The 21,090-nt window shown below is 41.6% G+C and overlaps 1 protein-coding gene across 1 annotated transcript in view; it reads right to left on the bottom strand.

Moving 5' to 3' along the window:
• The window catches only part of myocd (myocardin), a 118,479-nt gene that overhangs the window by 58,991 nt on the left and 38,398 nt on the right, over positions 1–21,090 (bottom strand). The window contains exon 3 of the mRNA XM_062414131.1: positions 1,006–1,227. Coding sequence (XP_062270115.1) covers positions 1,006–1,171 — 166 coding nt within the window. The 5' untranslated portion in view covers positions 1,172–1,227. The remainder of the gene's footprint in view (positions 1–1,005; positions 1,228–21,090) is intronic.

The following is a 21,090-nucleotide window of genomic DNA, read 5'->3' as shown; positions in this document are numbered from 1 at the left end:
ATAATGTAACATTCTATCTACATCTCTGATACAGCATGGTAAGTCTCAAGCTCTTTTATTGTGAAAGCCAATTTAACCTTTGACCCCTTCACATGCGTTAAAAGAAGTGTCACTTCTAACCACAAATGAGCCAGCACAATAAAATGGATCGCATGACAAAACATGACAAAAAATAGCCAGTGGTGAATACGCTTGTAAATAAGTGCCACAATGTCTTAGCGTTTGATGGCCACAAGCTAAGGAAACACATTGAGTAGCAGGAGCTTAGGGGCTGCGACGATTCACCGATACTTTTCTAAGAACGCAACCTGACCACCAAAACCAGAGGAAGGGGAGGAGTTACTGTGTGTGTGTTCACAGGTGACAAGTCGGGTCTGGGTGAATCTGGGTTTGCAAAAAATAACCTGTGCAGGACTCAGGTATCAACCAATACACCTGCTGGACACTCAGCTGGGGTTAAAGGATGTTTCACTCATTCATTCATAATCCGGCCAGTTTTTACATTGCCAGCACAACGTAATTAAAAAAAATATTTAGTTGGATAGTAATACGAGTATAGGCAGACAGAGTTGTGGGACATCACATTTTTATAGCTGAGACCTGCTCACTTTGAAGCAGCTTGGAACGATTGGGCAGGAATAAATAAATGCAATAATAAAAAATAGGAAAATCTCACTCAAAAGAAAAATATACTTACTGTTTTACTTGGTAGAAAAGGTTATGCAGGATCCCATCAATAAAGTAATGTGCAGTAGCAGTAGATATGTAGCTCTCTGAGACCACAGTCTATAATCATATGATCGGACCCAGCCAATCACATCAGTGCTAATCACTCTCCACTAGAGGATCGAGTCAAAAGTGTGAGTGTGAAGAGGCATGTTGGTCTTATGAGAATCAGCAGGATCATACCAATTTGGATTGGTTGAGCTGAGTTTGAGGAGCAGGTCCTTGTATGCTTGGATTTTGAATTGAAAAAAATAAAGAATGAATCGGATCAGAGCTCACCATTCTCGCCCTGCGCCGATGGAGGCTGTTTCTTTAACATGTGGTTTTTCGTCCCCGTCAGCTGTCCAGTGGCTCCATGACCCTGTGCAGAACTCTGCAGGTGTCCAGGAATCTGCCTGTCCTCTGAGCGGCTGTTGTGGATCTTAGAGCATGTCACTGCATTCATGGCTCACACGTCACTCCCCGGTGGACAACATCTCATCTCGGTTCACCGCAGCTGCCCTTCCACAGAGAAGAAAAAGGCAATTATAGAGCAAACTCTGTACACATCACAGTGAGAGCACTTGACTCCGAGCACTACCCCAGTCAGCTGTAACCGTTTGAGAGCCAAGTTAATTGAGTTTGAACGAGCACGAAAGACACAGCAAACAGCCATTTGAATGTTTGCATTTGAGAAATCCTCGGCGGTGCCGGGAGCTGGAGCGCGGCCATGTTAGTGTTTGCAGAATACAACACAAGTTCCAGATTTTGTATTGTTTCTTTTTCCGAGGTCCATCTCGGCCCAGGCAGACGGCAGAGCGCGTGCCTGTTTGTTTAGAGAGCTCTAAGCCCACTTTCAACCTCACGGATGCATCCCTCCATCAGCCGCCACCACCCTCCGCGGCTGCCAATTTATCAATTTACACAATATACAAAGAGCAGGCCTTCCTACCTCCTGAGCAAATATTAAACACATCGACTCTGTGGTTTCGGTAGCTTAGAGAGCCCCCACAAGGTGTCGATGTGAATAATGAGCCTCTTACTCAAGTCTCAGACAAGCCAAGCCTTCACTGCAGCCCGTCTACCCTCCATACACTACATCATCTCCTGAGGGCTGCACCATAGGGCACCACAAACATACATTTCTGTTTTCTTTAATAAGCTCTGTTTGGAGAACTGCTCATATGCTTACACGACAATAAAACCCTCGTGAATGTATCGAGGGCCTTATAAAAATAGCACATTTTTTAATACAGCTCCTTCAGTAGTTCAGGGAAGACTTTTATTTCGGGATCGTTAATAATAATGATAAATTGTTGTTTGAGATCAAACAGCAGATATCTTTTTCTTTATTGTTTATTTCTGTAGAAATGTGTTGAGGGTTTTCCAGGTCTTTTTAACAATGCAAAACAAATGAGAATCAAAGCTGCAAAGTAACTATATATCATAGGTGTAGGGCCTTTACAGTGCTCTGACATTTTTTTTAAAGTTCCTGAGTATACCATCATCCCTGATAATAATTCATAGCAATATTCTTAACATGATCACTCTTGTCATAGACTCAGTCCAATATTTGGTGATGTGGCCAGTTTGTTTACTTGCCATTGCAGGAACGGTGTTTATAAAACCTTGCAAAGGAGCCAAAGTAAACCGTTTGTGTACACGCATGCGCACGTCCTAGGTGCACTCCGGTACTCAGAGGTAGGGTGGGTCATTTGTTTCTGACACGTTTTTTATCTGATTCTTTGAAACGCATGACAGACACATATCTCAGACATTAAACGTGAGCCGTAGTGATCACTGAATCCTCGTCCCTTCTTTAGCCTTTAGACTCCAGTTGCTTTGCAGGAAGCCAGAATGTTATGGCTCGGCAGCAGCCTCAGTGCGATAGGCCTCATGATGAATGATGCACCAGAATCTGCCAGAATGAGCTGATTCCACAGGCCAAAAAAGTTAGTACTGCCTACTCGAGGTGATTCTTAGGCCACCAGCAAACCGAGCCAAATCTGGCAGCCACATGTAGGCCGAAGGCACCCCCGTCTCAGCAGGCTACCTGGGTTTCTGCCCACATTTGTAATGCCTAGCTCCAATAACGGCCAAGATGATGGTCAACCCAAAAACCCCAATCTAGGGTTCAAAACTTCCTTTTAGAAATCTGTAGGTGACGCTCATGTTCTCCTAAAGTCTTTGGTAAAAAGGAGTGGAGAAGTGTCTCTTGAACTGAACAACCAGCTAGCTGTAGCCTACACATGTTGTGTGGTAGCACTTGGAAGCCCTCAGTTATCTTTGAAATACATGGGACATGAATTTAAACTTATTTATTCAAGTGTTCTGATGTTAAAACTCTGGCACTTTTCTGAGATTTGAATCCTCCTCTTCTGAGAAACAATAGTGAGGACACTGCATCTACTCAGACCCTATCTTGACACACAGATTACGTGTAGCGCGGTTGACGTAACAAAAAGGGTTTGCACGCTATACTGCACATAAACATGAAGGGCAAATAATAACAAACCCGCGCATTTACCTCAGAAACAAGACAACAGCTCAAGTAAATCATAGTTTGTTAAAAGGCTAGAGGAGACTGGGACTCCTCCGTGGAGCATCAGGAGGAACCTCTTTAATGAAGCCTTAACTGATGGGCCTGGCTTAACAGCCCACCCAGAGACAGATAGGACCCACTCTGATAATTTATCCCACAGTGACAACCCCCAGGGGGAATAGGTGGGGTTGCGCAGAGGGAAAAAACACGGCCTCAAAGCAAAAGAGCGGACAGGAATGACGCCCAAGTTCAGCTCAATGTTTCGTGTTAGCTCATAGCACCAGAAGATATCGGCTAATCTGCCTTTTTTACGACACAAGATTGACCGAGTCAAAATGGCATTTCGCTGAAAGGCAAAAGTGTGGATGACAAAAAAAAAAAGAGGAAGGGAAAACAAGGATCCATCAAAAGGACCATGTTATAGCCTGATGCTATCTGCCGTGGTGTGGAGTGAATGGTGGCCTCCATGCCTGTGTCAACACAATAAGAGGCAAGACACGTGGCACTTGGAGCTCCATCGAGATGAGCTGATAGCAGGTCCCGCTTAACAGTCGTCCGCTTATCGATTCCCTCTGCCAGGCCAAATGCTTGCTGTGTTATCTGCCTTTCTCACTAATGACTCACAGATTAAAGAGCGACTGGGGGGGTGCTCAGTCACTTGCCTCAGGATGTTTACGACCCCCCTATTTCTTCAGCGTGGTGGAATGCTAATCTTTATTACCTGGCAGTGTCTTAAGTTATTGGTCTCAGAACTTGCTTGTGTGATGTCACACTTAAAGACGGCATGTTGTAGATTTTGTCAGTGATGAAGTGGCGTGAAGTAAAAATATGTGCGTTGAGACACTGTAACCTTCTGAATTCGAATTAATCATTCAGCGTAGAAACCTTTTATGTAGAGCTGAAGATAAAGTTCAGATTTGTTTGAAATGTATTCTTCAGTTGCGTACTTATCTTGTCAAATATGTGATAAAAAGAACAATAAATAGAAGTGATTGTCCATTTTGCTACATCAATCTGTGTAAGATTCAGTGGCATCGAGCAGTGGAGCAGCATATATACGTCATCAACGCCTCACCCTCCCCTTCCCCGTGAGGAGGAGAACCTGCAGTGGCCTTTAGGTAACACACAAGCAAAAGGTTATTGAGTCAGTGTTTGGTTTGTCCATTCTGGGCTTCTGTAGAAACAAACTGGTAAAACATGGCATATGCTGTAGTTGTGTCTCAATTCACTGGCCGCATCCTGTGGAGAACCCGGTCAATGTAACCAATGTAGGCTGCATCCTACGAAGGCTGCATCCACCTTGTTGGCCGAAACCGTAATAATGGTCTCCTTATTGCGTCACCAGCCTATCCCTCCATTACAACCATCGCCTAGCAACAAAGCTACGGAAGAAAGCGTTCTTCGGTCGATTTCAAATTTTGAAATTTGAAATGATGTTTTGCTATATGGACCATTCGATTGACTACTTACATAAATTCCCCAGACTTTATTTGCCTTACTTTTTGCAGCCATTACCTCTTTGAAAAACATCTCTATTATGTATTATTCTGGGGCTTCTGGTGTAGACAGAGGATATTAGGGCCACGACTCTGTTTTCCATTCGCCGTACACTGTTAACAGTCTGACTAGTAACGTGAGACAAGAGTCTATAACCCAAATTATTATTACAAATAAGCGACTCAAATTCTGGCGTTTTAGGTCCAGATTACATTTTGGCTAATCTCTATTAACAGCTATCTGCAAAGGAAGTTAGATAAATTAAAAAGCTTTAACACAATGATGTTCCTCTTCTATAAAGCATATACCGTATATTTATATATACACAGTTTATAGCCCTAGTCTATCCTTTAGTTGTGCTGCTATAGGTATAGACTGCTGGGGAAACCCCGCACTGAGATCTCTCTCCCTCCCTCTCACTCTCTCTCACCCTCTCTAAGTATTATTAGTAGTAATAATTGGGGATGCCTTAATTGCTGCTGTTATTACTGAAAACACCAATATACATGTGCATATGGTTTTACACAACCAGTATGAGAGCGATGAAACACCACAGTATAACAGTATACACTGGTATCTCTCCCCTGTTTCCTCTCTCTCCCCCATTTCTGTTCCTTGAACCCAGAGGGGCTGCTCATTGTGCTCAATCACAGAATGAAATAGAACAACAAGTATTTCCCGGACCATAAAACGTGAGGTTATCTCATCTTCATTCATTTGACAACAACAGTTAGGGGAAGAGTGGGGGGCCTGTTTTTAAATTATAGGAACACCAAATGTGGGCTGTTGGTTACCAGTTGTCTACTTCCTATTATAGTAATCCTGCGCACTAACAACGTTACACAATTTGTTGTGGTATTCATCAGCAACTTGAATGTAATCAAGCATTTTTTCTATTCAACTTGATGCAGATTGCAATATTTCATGGTGAATTATAATACACTTTCTATTTCTAGCTCTTTATGCTCGGGGCCAAAGATTCACACGTTTAGCCTTTACCGGATCTCTTCATCAGACCTGTTCATCTCTCACTGGGAGCTAATCCATCCGAGCGGTCACATCTGGTATGTTTTCTTCTCTTTTTTCTCCTTCCTGCTTCCCTCACACTCTCCGAGGTTTGCGAGCGACCACCAGCCGAGCTGAAGCTGAGCCAAATTTACAGGAGGCTTTCATGGCCTGTGATATTTATGTTGGGGTTAGTCCAGGATCTCCGACTGCTGATTGTGATTTTACACTGGAATCATTCCGGGGGATCCTCCAGCTGAGCTCATTATGATAATTCCTTCTTGAGTTGCACTTAATAACATTTGTTTTGCACATTTCGGTGGGAGCACCACAGCTCCCCTCCGCTCGGCCGAAGTGCCTTTATAATACAGCTCCTCTTGTTTATGACTTCCACCAACAGTGTAGCTGACCAAACGCTCTTTACTGGAATGCTTTTATCTTAAAGGCTTTTCTCCAAGACTGAACTCTTCGTCACGCCACTATCAGGCCCAATGGTAATCTCCAGTAATTTCAGCATCCAATAACCGCCCAGTGCATCCTCATGCCTCACACCGCTTTAATCCAGCAGCATGATAACACTTAGCAGAGAGGAATGTGAGCGTGTGTCTGTGCTGGGTGACATACTGTATGTGAAGGAGCCTACGTGCCCCTCGACAGGCCGGAGGTATGCTTGTCTCCTGCGGTGCACCGAGCTCAAACCAGAGGGGAGCGGCCAACATGGTTTGTGCAGCGCTCCGTTGAACCTGAGCCGCCTAGGCTCACATCGCTGTTCAAACAGGTGGTGTTTCTGGATTTGTTTGAAAGTAAATAGGCTTGGGAATAATGAAAAAGGAATCAGCTCTATGTACATGACGCGTCACTTTCGACAAGTTGTTATTCGATGATTTTTTAACAGAGGATTTGGCAAGATTTAGATCTTTTGCCATTCTATAATAAACAATGGCATGGCCATAATGAAAATATTTACTTAATTCTCTAAAGTGACTTATGGCAACTTTGGCCACTAAACAGAGTGTCATGAGTGTTATGGCGTCAGGTGCCACAGTCTGTATAAATACTGCCTGTACACTTGTTTATAGGAAAACCCCCATCTGGCTTCAGCGAACACAGTCAGACACGCTGGTGACCCCAGGGATTTTTCGAATGGAAAATATAACAGGACTGTTTGCTGAGCGGGGGGATAGCTGTGCGGCAGTCAACTGTCAAGTGACAGACAAGACAACGTTGTAAAAGACTGCAGGCTCCACATCCCCGAGCCCAGCCCTTTCTCAACCTGTAAACACAGAGCCTCGCTTTTGAAGAACTATCCAAAAAAAAAAAAAAAAAAACTCCTAGTGGCCTTTTTCATCCCGCATTTACGGGATTTATAAACTATGACAGGGTTACAGGGCTGCGCAGACTGAGGATTTCAAGTAGGTAACAAGTGAAGGAAGCAGCAGAAGTGTCTACAAAAAGAGTAAACCACTGGAAAAGAGGTTTAAAGAAAAAAGAAAAAACAACTGGGCTGCTCAGCGATCCGTACGAATGTAAACACAACATTGTGACGTGAAGATAAAGTGCCGCACACTGCTGCTGCACCTTTCCAGCCTCAGCTCATTCCTGGATTTATTATAGAAGATGGGATTATTAAGTCTATTCATTTGAAACTGCATTAAACAAGCCAAGCATTTTTTTGTTACTTTTACCTATTTTATGGCCAACGTGGTTTAGTCTAGAAGGCCCTTAAAAGCAGCGGCTGACAGCTGATGCATACACAGAGCTGCTGTAACTCATGGCAGATAGAGCGTTGGAGAAAGTTGAAAGGTCAAATGTTTCAAATAAACAAGGAAAGACTACAATTACATGCAGATTGTGAAGGAAAAGCAACATAAAAGACTAAAGGGAGATAAACTGCTTAGTTTGATGTCTTTGCCATAACGTCTCTTCACTACTTAAAATAGTTTCTAGTCATCTGTTGGTGCAGTGAAATGAGGAATTGTTGAGGTCCGGAAACATCACTCTAGTTTGAACACTTAACAAAAGGTAGAATTCTTGTGAAGAAAAACGTATAAAAGCATTTTATCTTCGTCATTTTAGCTCTTTATCAATCTGCCTTTAGAATTTGAAATACATGGAATTTCTTTAATTCCTGTTAATATTGTTTTGTTCTGTGCCTGGACAGTACTGCTTGCATTTGTGTGCTTTAATGTTATGCTGTATCCTTTATGGTAAATTGTTTGTATGAAAAGTGCTCTTCTTATAAGGTTGGGTTGATATATTGATGATAGATTGAAAAGTCATACATTCATATCTTAAAGTTTCATGATTAACAGCAATAACTGAAACGTATATGTTACAGTTAACTGTTGCTGATAAGGTGAAAGAGCTGCTACAATTGTATTTGGTATTTTGGCTACAGCAACTCAAGCTCCAAATATCACTGAGTAGGTTCTTAGACGTGTTCATGCATATAACACAAAAACATATTCTAAGATACATTACATTAGGTTAAGTGTAGCTACCACAGTGTCAGCCAAATTCTTAAAACACGTGACACCCTTTATAGCACAGAAGTCACACATCAGTGATCAGCAGATATCTGTCCTGGTTAGGATGAGATTCATCCATATTCACTTTTTCTTGCCATTTTATCTCCTTTTCATCTACTATAGACGTTTTCAGACATGACCTCCAAATAATCTGCACAGACTCATCCACATCATCATAAAATCCTCTGCGTAATTCAGGCGAGAGGTGGAGCAGCCGGGTGCAGCAGAAGGAGACAGGAAGTGATGTATTGACTCCACTGCCGAGAACACGCGATCATGTTTACAGAACCACGGCACCGTTGTCAGTTCTTATAAACACAAACTCTCTTGACATCTTTGTCAGTGTCTTCTACGTGTGAGTCACTGCTTTTTCACCGAGAGATATTTGTTTTCTTTTAGTTTGATCACTTTTGTGACTGTCGAGTGTGTGCCTGGATTTCTACAGACTATAAATGAGGATGCTTGGTGGAGACAGTCTGCAGAAACTGCTGAGCGTCTCACTCAGACATTTGCATTCACACATGTACCTCCTTCTGAGAAAATACGAAGGGGCTGCGAACCCCCAGCTCGGCTTCCTTCCCGTTTGTGAGTATGTTTGTGTGTCTGATTGGACAAGGCTACGTGGTCCCCCTACTGCCGCCCATCCACCTGTACGCCTGAAACCTATTCCCCAATCAAAGGATAACGATCCCAAAAGGATACGGTCCAATCTTAACCAAATTGTTGATTTGCCAGAGCGGTACTAAAGAACGAACAAGCTCAAGTCCTAGTTTGCTTTTCTCTGTGTATAAAGGCTGTCGTATTTGCAGAGATCTTTTCCATTTTGCTCCAAATTTGTACTTGATTTTATAAATGTATGTGAAGCACAGTTCACAAATGTATGTGTGGTTCATGATGTGCAGAGACAGCATCTGCGGCGTCTCAGTGTGGTCGAGCACATTTCTTTGCTGCTGCGCTACATTTAGATTCAGATCATTTCTGTTTATTTTTTCGTTAAAGGATCTTGCACGTCGTGGCTCCAGCCCATCTTCCAAACTTCTGTCAAATGGCTGCAGTAAGTGTGTGAATTCAGTGATTAGTATGAGAGGGTAAGTGAGGAGCCGCAGTCAGCTCCACATGTTGCTACTCTTTTCAATGCAGCTGGGCTTCTAGTATTCCCCTCCTTTAAACTGTTTAGCTTGACGGCCTTTATGCCCATCAATCACACAAGGAATCGAGCCATCGGCGTTTCTCGCACACTTTTCGCAGTGAAAACAGGGCAAGATGTCCCCGAGCCACTTAGACGCACATTCAACAGAAATTAACTGGAATTGTGTGGAGCAGCAGGTTGCTGTCTGGTCTGGTCGCACATGCCAAGAGAGATTAAGATATTCCCGAGAAGAGGATCCGTCAATATTTTACAGTTCACCAAATGTCCGTGTTATGAAAAACACACTTTCTATGAATCCATCATCTTGCCTGGCCCTCGTGAAATACATCAGAGACAGATGCGGAACTCTAAGCAGATTTCTCGGCATGTCCCTCCGACCCTGATGCCAAAAGGCATTACAGCACCCAGGCTAGTTGCAGAAGACACATGAGGTGTAAATATACCAACATTGGAATTCCTACAAGTGCACACACCAACACACAAAAACAGACAGGCAGCAGAGTTAAACGGTCAGCGTTTGAAATGTTTTGTCAGAGCTATAGAACGCCGTGCATGATTTGCACCTCAGTCCTCGGACCGGGTGCTTGAGGCCTCATCTTGTACGTCATCCACTACGCATGTTGATTGAGGATTTACAACTAACACTGGGTACATATTTTAAACATTGTACTGGCACCAAAAAAACATGTAGCAATGGACAGTATGATTTAAATTCATTACATTCTTTCGCAAGGAATACAAAAAGTATGGGAGATACAGGGACCACATACAAACACAAGGAGGAAAAGTGACCGTGACCTGTTCTGAACTGGGCTTGAACTTATCCAAGTCCCAGGAACACCCAGCAACAGTTTAGAGAAGATTGAGGGTTTCGGGATGAAATGAAGACGTGGAAGAATTCAAACTCGCTGGCCAAGCCATGATAATTGTCAGGGAAACAGAATTATCACCCAGGGACTGGAACTCGTCGTCAGTGAGATACACAGGCCAATTCATATGGTGGTCTGCTGTCTGGGCCTTGTGTTTTCTGGATAAATCTTTATTTCACAGCCAATAATAAAATGTGTACAACAATCACAGACTCTGTGATACTTCACCAGTATCACAGAGTCTGATACTGGTGAAGCATGAGAGGTTAGTTACACTTTAAAAGCAATACAATGAACAGCTAGAATGACACACCAAGGCCCAACATCAGCCCCTTGAATTCAATCAAGCTGCACAAAATTGCACACACTCATATCAATCCCCTAAATATTCCTGATTACTTTTCAAGAATCGTGAATTATTCTACAGTAAATAAATACAAGTATATACAAATTTTTTATACAAACTGAATCTAGTCTTTCTGGAGCCATGTCAAGTTTTGTGGTAATCCATCTAATTATTTTGTTTAATCTTGGGGGTGAAAACACAACCTCCTTGGCAGAGGTAATGACAACGTTATTGGTCAGGTTATTGATCTATTTCATTCACACTGCACGTTTCTGTAAAAATCGGGTTCATGTTGGGCTCAGACAGAAAAAGGAAATGCTTATCACAATTAATTAATTCAGCCTTCATTAGTTTTGTCTCTTGCCCTCCAACACACAGGTGTCACATCCACCATTTATTTAAATGTCCAATTTTGTCATTATATCTTTTCATAAAAGGCAACTATGTTAAAACTGTTCTGATTCGGACCAACAACATTTGCAGGCTAGAGTTTGAAGGTCATGTTTATGAAAATTGTTATCACTGAACTGACTGAAATGCATCATAAGCACCTCTGCAAAGTTATGATGGCAAAAGAAACCAATATTGACCACTGTTGCATTTAACAGGCATCAACCAGCTTTTATTCTACTGGGTTTTGTAATTTGCTTTAATTTGTGAATTCCGATCACAAGGGAGGTACATTTCGGAATGGTTGTGTGTTGTGTGTCCAGCCTGTATGTCTATAGACAAGGCAAAGGGTCTGGAATAGGATCCAGGCCTAGAGTGATGTTGTTCTGTGGTGCTGTCTGAGATTTGTCAGTTTTACGTTGACAGTTTTTCTTGTACAGTACCAAGTTGTCAGCTCTGCAACAAATGATCAACCAGCTTTCAATTATTCAGTTTTTTATTAATCTATTTGACAAGGGGCAAAGCCAAAGGGCATATTAGTGAGTGAGGGATGTGAAGAGAAGTCTGCCAATACCTGTCCCTCAATAACCTCTGTCACATCACTGCTCCTCATCCCAGCAGCCTCAGTGCTGCTGACCAGACTCACTGCTGGCATCATGAGTAATGGCCTGTGTGTTTAACTTGCTCAACACAAAGAAGCCATGTAATCTAAATACATAAGGTAATATAAATATAAAGGAACCGTATAATCTCACACACCGTGGTTAGCGCGACTGAGTGTGTGTGTGTGAGTGTGTGTGTGTGTGTGTGTGTGGGTTTGAGTGTGTGTGTTGACTGGGACATTTTGGCTGTGCCTCCCGCTCCGTCTCTGGCCGGGTAGGCTGGCACTCTCTGTGTTTAAAAAGCTCCCGGAAAGTTTACAGAGAGTGTACTTCTGCCGGGCTTTGTGTGACAAGTTTTAACGCACCATACCCATCAGCAGCAAAACAGCCCCAGACCTCCGTGGAATCCACTCTGCCACTTTCCATTCATGCATTTCCATGCATTCCCTAGCTTCCTTTAGTGTCCTGTGTCAGAAAACCGGTGTTGACCATTAATACTGGCTTTGTTTGTCAGGCCGTGAGCTAAGAGGCTACTGTGTGTTTACCTCGCTTTTGTCCTGCCGTGTGTCACCGGGAACATTTGGTTCAAAAATAACACGGTTTCCAAATCAGCCGGCAAAGTTTCACATAGTGTGTGTGTGATATAATGTTAGTCTGTTGTGAAGATACTTGTGTAAAGAAATCTGACACATTAACAGGCCACTGAAGAAGCGTGATGGCATAGAGGAAATGATATTCCAATTTGGAAGATAAAACTCGTCCTACAGTTTCCTACCGGGAGTTTATTCTTAATACACGGTCTGACCCCAGACAATATCAGTTTGAATTATTCTGCTGTTGCTTATTGTGATGATTTTGCAAATGTGTCAGACTTGTGAACCAACATTTCCATGTATTACTCCCAAACTAAGGGAGTAAGTCGACCAGACAATAACAACATAGAAATGATAATTGTTTTTCTTTTTCTTCCCACTGTCAAGCAAAATGCCAAACAAAATACTGGTTGCAGAGTGTTATATGGCAGGTCTTCGCAGTGTTAGACACAAAACAAGCAATATGAAGATATATTATAGCTTAATAACTGAAGAATTATTGACTAATAAAACACAAAATCAGTGGAAACGACTTTTCTTATTCTGAGAACAATTCTGTACAATATCATTACGATGTTAAATGATTCAAAACTGTCAACGCTCATTAACTATTATCTAATATATTATCATTATCTATATATGATACATGATATAGTGTAGGTTCTTAGACGTTACCCATCATCTATACCACTTGGCTGGAACCAATCCCAGGGCAAGGGGCAGGGTCCACCCAGGACAGGTCGGCAGTGTATCACAAGTCCAACACACAGAGACACACAGCCTTTTACACATTAGGGTCAATTCTGAGTCCCCAACCTCACTATGAGGTTGACCTCTGAGGACGGCCTCCAACCAGAAGAACAGAGCTCTCTAAATGACTCAAAACTGCAAGAATAACATTTGCCAAAGATCGTGAAAAGAGGAGTGATGAGTGTTGGATTCTTAAACCAAAATGAATTTGTTTGGATCAGAGCATGTTTGGAGTGGACCTGGCCAGGACTCCCACAGTGATGGCTCAGTGCCGACTGATGAACATGGAGGTGGGAGGGTGTGGATGTGGGGCCACAAGAGTACAAAAGGTGCTAGAGAGATGTCATTATTAGACTTTACTGTGGACGCAAGTTTGTATACCCAAATACTAAAAGAAACAATGGGTCATATCTTAAACACGGCATGCTGACGCTGTTAATTTCAGACTAAGTCAGTTGTACTGTCAGTGAAGATCCTCATCCAGATCAGGGTTTCTTTACAGTAGTACATCTGGACATAGGCAACAGGATTTGCTTGTGTTTCTTGAAGACATTTCACCATCTCATCCAAAACGCTACAGTTCTAACTGATTAATTGGACCTTTCAGGTATTTCAAGTCAGGTTGAGGACATCCACAGGCTTGTGGCTGTTCCAACGACATGCCTGTGTAATATAATGACTCTCAACATGGTTACCGACCCCATAGAGTTTAAATACCTGAAACCTCTAATGTAAACTTAAGAAACCTTTTGGAACAGAGGTTAACAATCTTCAAGAAACACAAGCAAGTCCAGTTGCTTATGTACCCATTAACAACTCCTGCAAAAATATTCCAAATTGTTTTAATAAATAAAATGCTTTAAAATATTTTTTTATGTTTAAATAAAAAAATGCTTTAAACAATTGTTTGTTTTAAATGGTTGGCTCTTAAAACGAGGTGTAGTCAGGCGCAATGTTGGAGCATTGCTATCTTGAGGCATTGGTAGTTGATTGTTCCATTGACCAACAAAAACATGCCGGTGCAGTATTTCAATGTTATTTTGAAAAAAAAGACATGTAGCAAGCTCAGGACACACACCAAGAAAACACTGCAACACCACTGGTTCGTACGAGTTAGCCTTTAGCCTAGCACGGCTCCCTTCCGTTTCATTTGCTTAAACATAGGCTTTTCCAGTCTGATTGCCGTAAATCGTTGGTCTGACCTACTTTCCGACCACAGACACTGAGAATAGTTTATAGAAAAAGCCAATTTTCTCCCTGATTGTCTGGCACAATTCCTAAATACTCTTCAGACAATGCACATCGTTAAAATAGAGCCCAATGAGTCCGAGTCTCAAGAAGCTTGGCAGGAGGGAGATTATCTAATATGACAACGATCCAACATACTTTGAGAAAAATATATTTAATAATAACACAATGGTTTTTAAACAATGAGAACATCTTTGAGATATTTTAAATCAGAAGATCAACAGCCCCTGCCCCCCCCCATCAAAGAAACAATGAGAAGAATCATGTCTGAAGAATGATTGTGATTTGTGAGAGTCTGGCCAGGGGATCAATGTGTCATCATAACGGGACAATATTAAGATGATCAAAAAGTCGTAAGAATCGAGGTTGAACTGACATTCACTGCAGCTGGATGACATTTCGGACACATCTGATTTTATGCCTCCTTTTTTATAAAATTGCAGGATTTATAGAAAACACAAACACCCATAACAAACAATATGTTTTGTTGTTGATTTAAAAAATGGTCAGCACCAATATCACTACATGATTTGCAGTAAATAAGCTAAACATGCCTAACCACGGTACCATGGTGCTTTTTAAGCTCAGTCTGTCTCTCCTCAGGCCTTTGACCTTATTTTATTGTTGCAAATGAGAAAAACCGACACCAGTCTATGTTTGTGAATTGATTTGGTGAGGATGTCTTTTTACTTTCCTTTGACACTTGATGACAAATAAAGGACATGTCTCTTGTAAGCAACTTAATTTGCAATGAAAATGTCTTTAGTACGACTGTAAAGACAATTTCAGCCAAACAGCGAGATATGGAGGTTTTGATGCATCAGTACAAACATACAAATCAAACTCTACACATGTACTGTCCTCATTTGTGATTGTTCTAGTCTGCTGCTCTGAGTCAGGAGAGAAACTTCTCCTCTGAGTCTTATCACTTGAAATGCAGCACCAGCTCTAGTTTTTGTCTCAGTTATGATTTGAGGAAAACGCAGCGCTCGCCAAAACATCTCAACTGTCATATTCCAAGACATTGGAAATTTCATTTAGCATTTGTATTACTTCAGGAATTAAAATAACACAGGTTTTGGTATTCAAATAAAGTATGACGTGTTCATGGGAGCCACTTACTTCATCTGAAGTAAATGTGATCACTGTTTTGTTTGTGTTTGGAGGTGAAATGGCCCTGAAATGCTTGACGTGCACTCTGTGACCGTGCCGAAAACACACATAGCTGCGAGTATGAGGTGGAAAGAGAAGATAGCGCATCACAGATCTTTTGTTTTAACCCAATGGATATATTGCTAATAATAATGCGTCTCAATGAAGTCAGTTCTAGGAAGCCACATCCCTCAGAAGCAATATTTACATTACACTAGGTGCTCAGGAGTCAAAAAAGTATTCTGGGTAATGCTCGCTGCAGCTTTGACAGCGCATGAAAACAGTCAGGGTTTATGAGACGTGAAAATATCAGCTGAACACAAACATCCACATTTCACAAGGCAGGTTTTGTTTGCTCACACACTCCTGGATTATGTAGATGTGGATTATCTTCAAGTGCGTGCACACACAAACACACACTTGTGTCTCTGTGTCTATAGAGGACATCGTATTGACGGACATTGCTTTAATGTTAGACTAACTCTAACCTTAACTTGAATCTAAATCTAAACATTAACCAGAACCGACACCTTACATTAACCCTAACTTATACCTAACCCTAATTAACCTTACTTTAACATAAACTCAAACCTTGACCTAAAGCTTACCTCAAAACATGAGTCCACCTGAGTATTTAGTGATTTACCTAACTTGTTTTTGTCCCCATAATGTGAGAATGTAAACCGATTTAGATCCCCATAGCATTAGTAATACCTTGATCACACAGACACAAACACCCCCTGTAATCACAGACAGTTTACGTATCGTAACACTATAGTTTTAGTATTTAAGTCTATGTGTCCTATACATTTTTTTTGTGAGGAATTGCTACATTTTGACTGATAGTGGGGTGAAGTGTTACAAGTACAGTTCATGCTACCTCTGAAAATGGAAAGAACTGGAAAAACCTTGAAATCCCAGACATAATATAAACATCTGCTTCATGTCAACCGTAGTCTGTAACATAGACACTTCACCACATGTGGATTTCTTAGAGACATCCTAATAAAAAACCATGGGAGCAGCTGATGTGTTGTAGAAAGAAGAGAGGAACCAAAAAAAAAGTTTCCCTCTCTTTGCAACTGCTTTCTGAAAGCCACTTTGCTGCACTTACCCCTAAACGTCACCCTGACCTCGGTGCTTTCGTCCGCCCGCTCCTCCAACATGTAACGCATGTCATGCAGATTCCTCGGGGCGCTGAGCACTGATGTAATAACGCTCCTCTGAAATGCGTTTAGTCGGGAAAACAAACTGAAGTGGTCCAGGAAATGGCAGCGGTGGGGCGACAGTAATTATGAGTGGCAGCCGAACACATTTGCCGCCTGTGTGGGTCTCCCCATGTTGTACATGGGCTCCAGAGTGAAACCAATTCCATCAGAGCTCACCGGTCATTACCTCACTGCTTCTACTCTCACAAGTCCTCTCCAAGTTAAACCTCGTTCTCCTCAGGTCGCTCTGCTCTTAACTGGACCCGTATTAATTTTGCTGGGGAACAACTCATGGTGACATTTTTTTTTATACATGATTGTAGGGAACTTGAATATTGCAAAGTGCAAAAACTATCAGTGTTATAATGTGTATTGGTACCTACATGCATCGGTTAAGAGATCATCTGTACGGAACTACAGTGAACTACTGATACATTTAATTATATTGAAAATACTTTATTTCTTCCCCAACTAGCAATATAAAGCGAGCGGAAGTGCACACATAAATACACAGACAATTAATCCAGGAACGTAAAAGACAACACTAAAAACTTGCAAATCTTTGAATAAAAGCAGAAAATGTGAGCTTCTATATTTGGCAGTTTTTCAATCATTCGTCATTCACTCCGACAGAAAAGCCGTCAGCAGTAAGCAGACTGGAGGCAGCCGATGATCGACCGACTGACCTTCTGGGTTAGTGGACGACCAGCTCTGCCTGGTGACCTAGAGCTCCCCACTATTTTTGTATATGACATACTTAATGCAAAATAGATTTTTCACATTTGATGGACAGAATAGCAGTAGAAAATGGTTTCTCATACACATTTTTTGATAAGGTCAACAAGCCTCAGAAAATAACAGACCACAATACTGTCCTTTAGGACGTCAGACACCACTTATACGCCCCTTCAAAACTTCAAAACATTGGGTGTATGCACACTGGAGCCCGAACTTTGTGTTTTGCCACGTTAAGTTGATACCAATTTGACACAGGAAAAAATATTTAATAGCACTATAAACTTTGTTATAAACTAAAGTTGTGCAATCTCAAGTTTTCATTTGCACACAATCAGACTGATCGGCTGCAGGCAAACACAAGATGAAAACGAGTTGAATTGGGAAATCTGCTACAATACAGCAGAGAGGAAGACACACACACAGCAACAAATGTCATTTTAAAGAGTCTGGTTTATTACAACTTGGGTCCTACTATATATTTTTTACCATAATTTGTAGCAGGTATGAAAACATACACCAGAATGATTGCTGAGAGCTGGGAACGCTGCCACCAAGTCAGACAAGGAAAGAGACAAGTGGTGAGACATCAGAGAGGTTGTTAGCGAGTCGAGAGTTCAGCCAGATTTTCTGAACGTCTTACACCCGTGATCCAAATGCACATGGAAATTGTATCCAAAACTTTCAAAAGAACCATCTATATTTGATTTTCTAGATTTATTTATCTTTTATTTGTAGACAAATGGGGGTCTTGGATCACAGGTTAAAACCTCAGATTTTCTCACCACTTGGATATTTCCCAGATCTGAGCAATGACATCATGGACAAACTATGAAAACCTAACCTCATTGGTGGTGGTAAGAGTGAAAATATGACCACAGTTGTGTTTAATCTGAATTGTCATGTAATTTCAAGAAATGTTCCAACTAGCATTTGTGGCTGTGATATTTTGCACAGGGGCAAGAAGTGAAAATTGTTGTACTTTTGGACAGTTTCTCCTCAAAGGGATTCCTGCTGTTGTACTTGATTTACAAGTGACTGACAAATGAAAGAATGGACAATGAGAGCTCAAGAGAAAAGTTTATTCCGCTGCAAATTTTAGGAAAGTGAAATAGGGACATTTGTTTGCTTGTTAGCTGTGTTGCAGCCGATCTTGTTCTTTGATCAAAATTCTGCTTCGGATGCCTTTTTTATGAGTTGAGTGATACAGAAAATCAACACGGAAAATGCATGATGTAGTATTTGTGTGTAGCAGTATATTTTGTTAAGATAGCCATGTCACAATTATTCAACCCCTATATAAAATTGTTGTTTTTAAAGCTGTCTGACAGTTTTTTTTGTCCTAAAGTTGAGTTGAAACATTATTAAGCCTTTGGGAACTCTATACTGATCCTTCATTTGCTTCAGCTGTGATGCATATATAAACCCCACCCATGAAGGTATTCAAGGCAATCATGGGAAAGACAAAGGAGCTTACACAAAAGCTAAGAGAGGAGATTATTTCATCACACCTGAAAGGCCTTGGGTAGAAGAAGAATTCCCCGAAAAATTATATTCCAAGAGACACAATTAGTAACATTATAAGGAAGTTTACAACTGATGGAGCAGCTTCAAACATGCCTGGCCTTGGAAGAAAGCCCAGCATTTCATCAAGGACACCTCAGCAACTTAGTCAGAACAACTCAGATAAACCCCTGTGTGACTACAAGACACCTACAGGATGACCTGATGAAGGCTGGTACAAGTGCTGCAGTGGCAACTATAAGACATGCACTGAATAATAAAGGACTTAATGGCCGGCTCCAAGACACACTCAGCTCTTGACCACAAGCAACATCAAAAGTCGACTAGAATATGCCAGGAGGAATTTGGATAAGCCTACAGAGTTTTGGGTGACAGTTCTATGGACTGATGAAACCAAACTGGAACTGTTTGAACGTATGGACCAGCGGTATGTCTGGCGTGGGAAAGGCCAGGCTTATGACCAGAAGAATACCATCCCCACAGTCCAGCATGGAGGTTGGTCAAAGATGATATTGGGCTGTTTTTCTGCGGCAGGAACTAGCAATCTTTATTGTGTACATGGCATCATGGATTCACAGAAATACCAGGCCATTTTAAAGAGGAATGTGATTCCTTCTGTTGACAAATTAAACCTTGGTGATCATTGGACTTTCCAGCAAGACAATGATCCAAAGCAAAATCTCCAAGTCCACCAAAGCTTGGTTGAGAAAAAGATCCTGGAACGTCCTGGAGTGGCATTCACAGTCACCCAGTCATTCACAGTCATGAAGTCACACACTTTGTTGGGATTTAAAGAAGGCAGTTGCAACATGGAAGCCATCAAACATCACTGATCTAGAGGCTTTTGCACTTGAAAAATGGGCAAAGATTCCAATCGAGAGGTGTAAGAAGCTTGTCCGCACTTACCGAAAACATGTTTTAGAAGTTATAAAAGCTAGAGGATGCGCCACAAAGTACTGAACCTGGGGGGTTGAATAATACTGCACATGCACATGTGTTGAAAGTGTTACAGTTTTCATTTGAACTTCAAAGTTAAGTCAACTTCTGTTGTCAAATAACTAAAATACGCATCAATAAATATCTTTTGTTGTTTGATGAGGTTTTTTGGTCATTTATTGTCATTATCTGTCATCCACATCACTATAATGTCTATTGAGGTGAGGGGGTTGAATATTTCTGATTGCACCTGTATGGGAAGCATCTGACAACGTCATTAGTCTCAGTAAAAGAAAATTGCTTGGGGCCTCAAGCTTAGAGGGGGGGGGGGGGCACTGAGTATGGCTGATGGCATTAGTCCACAGCTACAAACCATGAGAACCCCTGTAAATTCTATGAACGGCAATGTACAGGACACTGCAACTGACTATTGTCCAAAACCCACTAAGAAGTAAATACGTGCGTATGATGTGGTGCTGAGAGTTGCATTTAAACTTTACTATTATTTATGTTTATATTTGTGTTAATACGTTTGCAAAAGTAAGTATTATTTGAAGATTGGACAGATGTTGGTTGGTTCAAAATTCAGCTGGTTCAGGTCCCCCAGGTCTCTTATGCCTGGGACCTCCAAAGTCACTTGAAACACTCAACTGTGACTCTATTATCCCTGGAGCAGTAGACACATAGAGCAGGAGAGGTATACACACCAGAACATTCTTCTTACCAAACATTTGAACGTGACACGCCGCAGCACCCCGCCCCGAACCAGCTCAATCTCAACTCTTGAAAAGGACCATGCTTTTTTTCTTTTATTATGGGCTGAATGTCCTGTTTTCCCCAGGAGGTTCTGAAACGATATTTTTCTGCAAATGGTAAGAAAGAAAGAAGAAAAAAAAAGGGAGAATTGATGGGTCTGCTGGTTCCCGGAGTGTGTCTCGGAGATCTGAGCCTGTGCCGGCGTCATCAGACACGGAAAGCTGAGAGGAGACTTGCAAGAGGCTGTTCTGTTTAATAGGTGTCACATCAGCTTCAAAACACTCGCAACGGACAGCCAAGAGTTTTTTTTTTCCACTGCTGAGGCTCCAGATCAATGTAGTCTGTGTACTTTCACTGTTTTATAAAAGCACGGTGAACGCAGACAATGTCTTTTGTCAACGATGTGGTGTTTCAGCGTTCATGAGCTGGCCTGTGAGGGTCTGGCTGTTTAGTATTGACTGCATGCCTTCAGATATCCAAATAGATCGAAATAGAAACCTCGTCGACTGCGTCACTCTGTTATATTTATTCAAGAGGAAATAATTCTGCATCTC

Source organism: Platichthys flesus, chromosome 20, assembly GCF_949316205.1.
Source record: "Platichthys flesus chromosome 20, fPlaFle2.1, whole genome shotgun sequence".
Classification (NCBI taxonomy): domain Eukaryota; kingdom Metazoa; phylum Chordata; class Actinopteri; order Pleuronectiformes; family Pleuronectidae; genus Platichthys; species Platichthys flesus.
The sequence above is the reverse complement of the archived record's forward strand: the minus strand, read 5'-3'. Positions and strand labels throughout refer to the sequence as shown.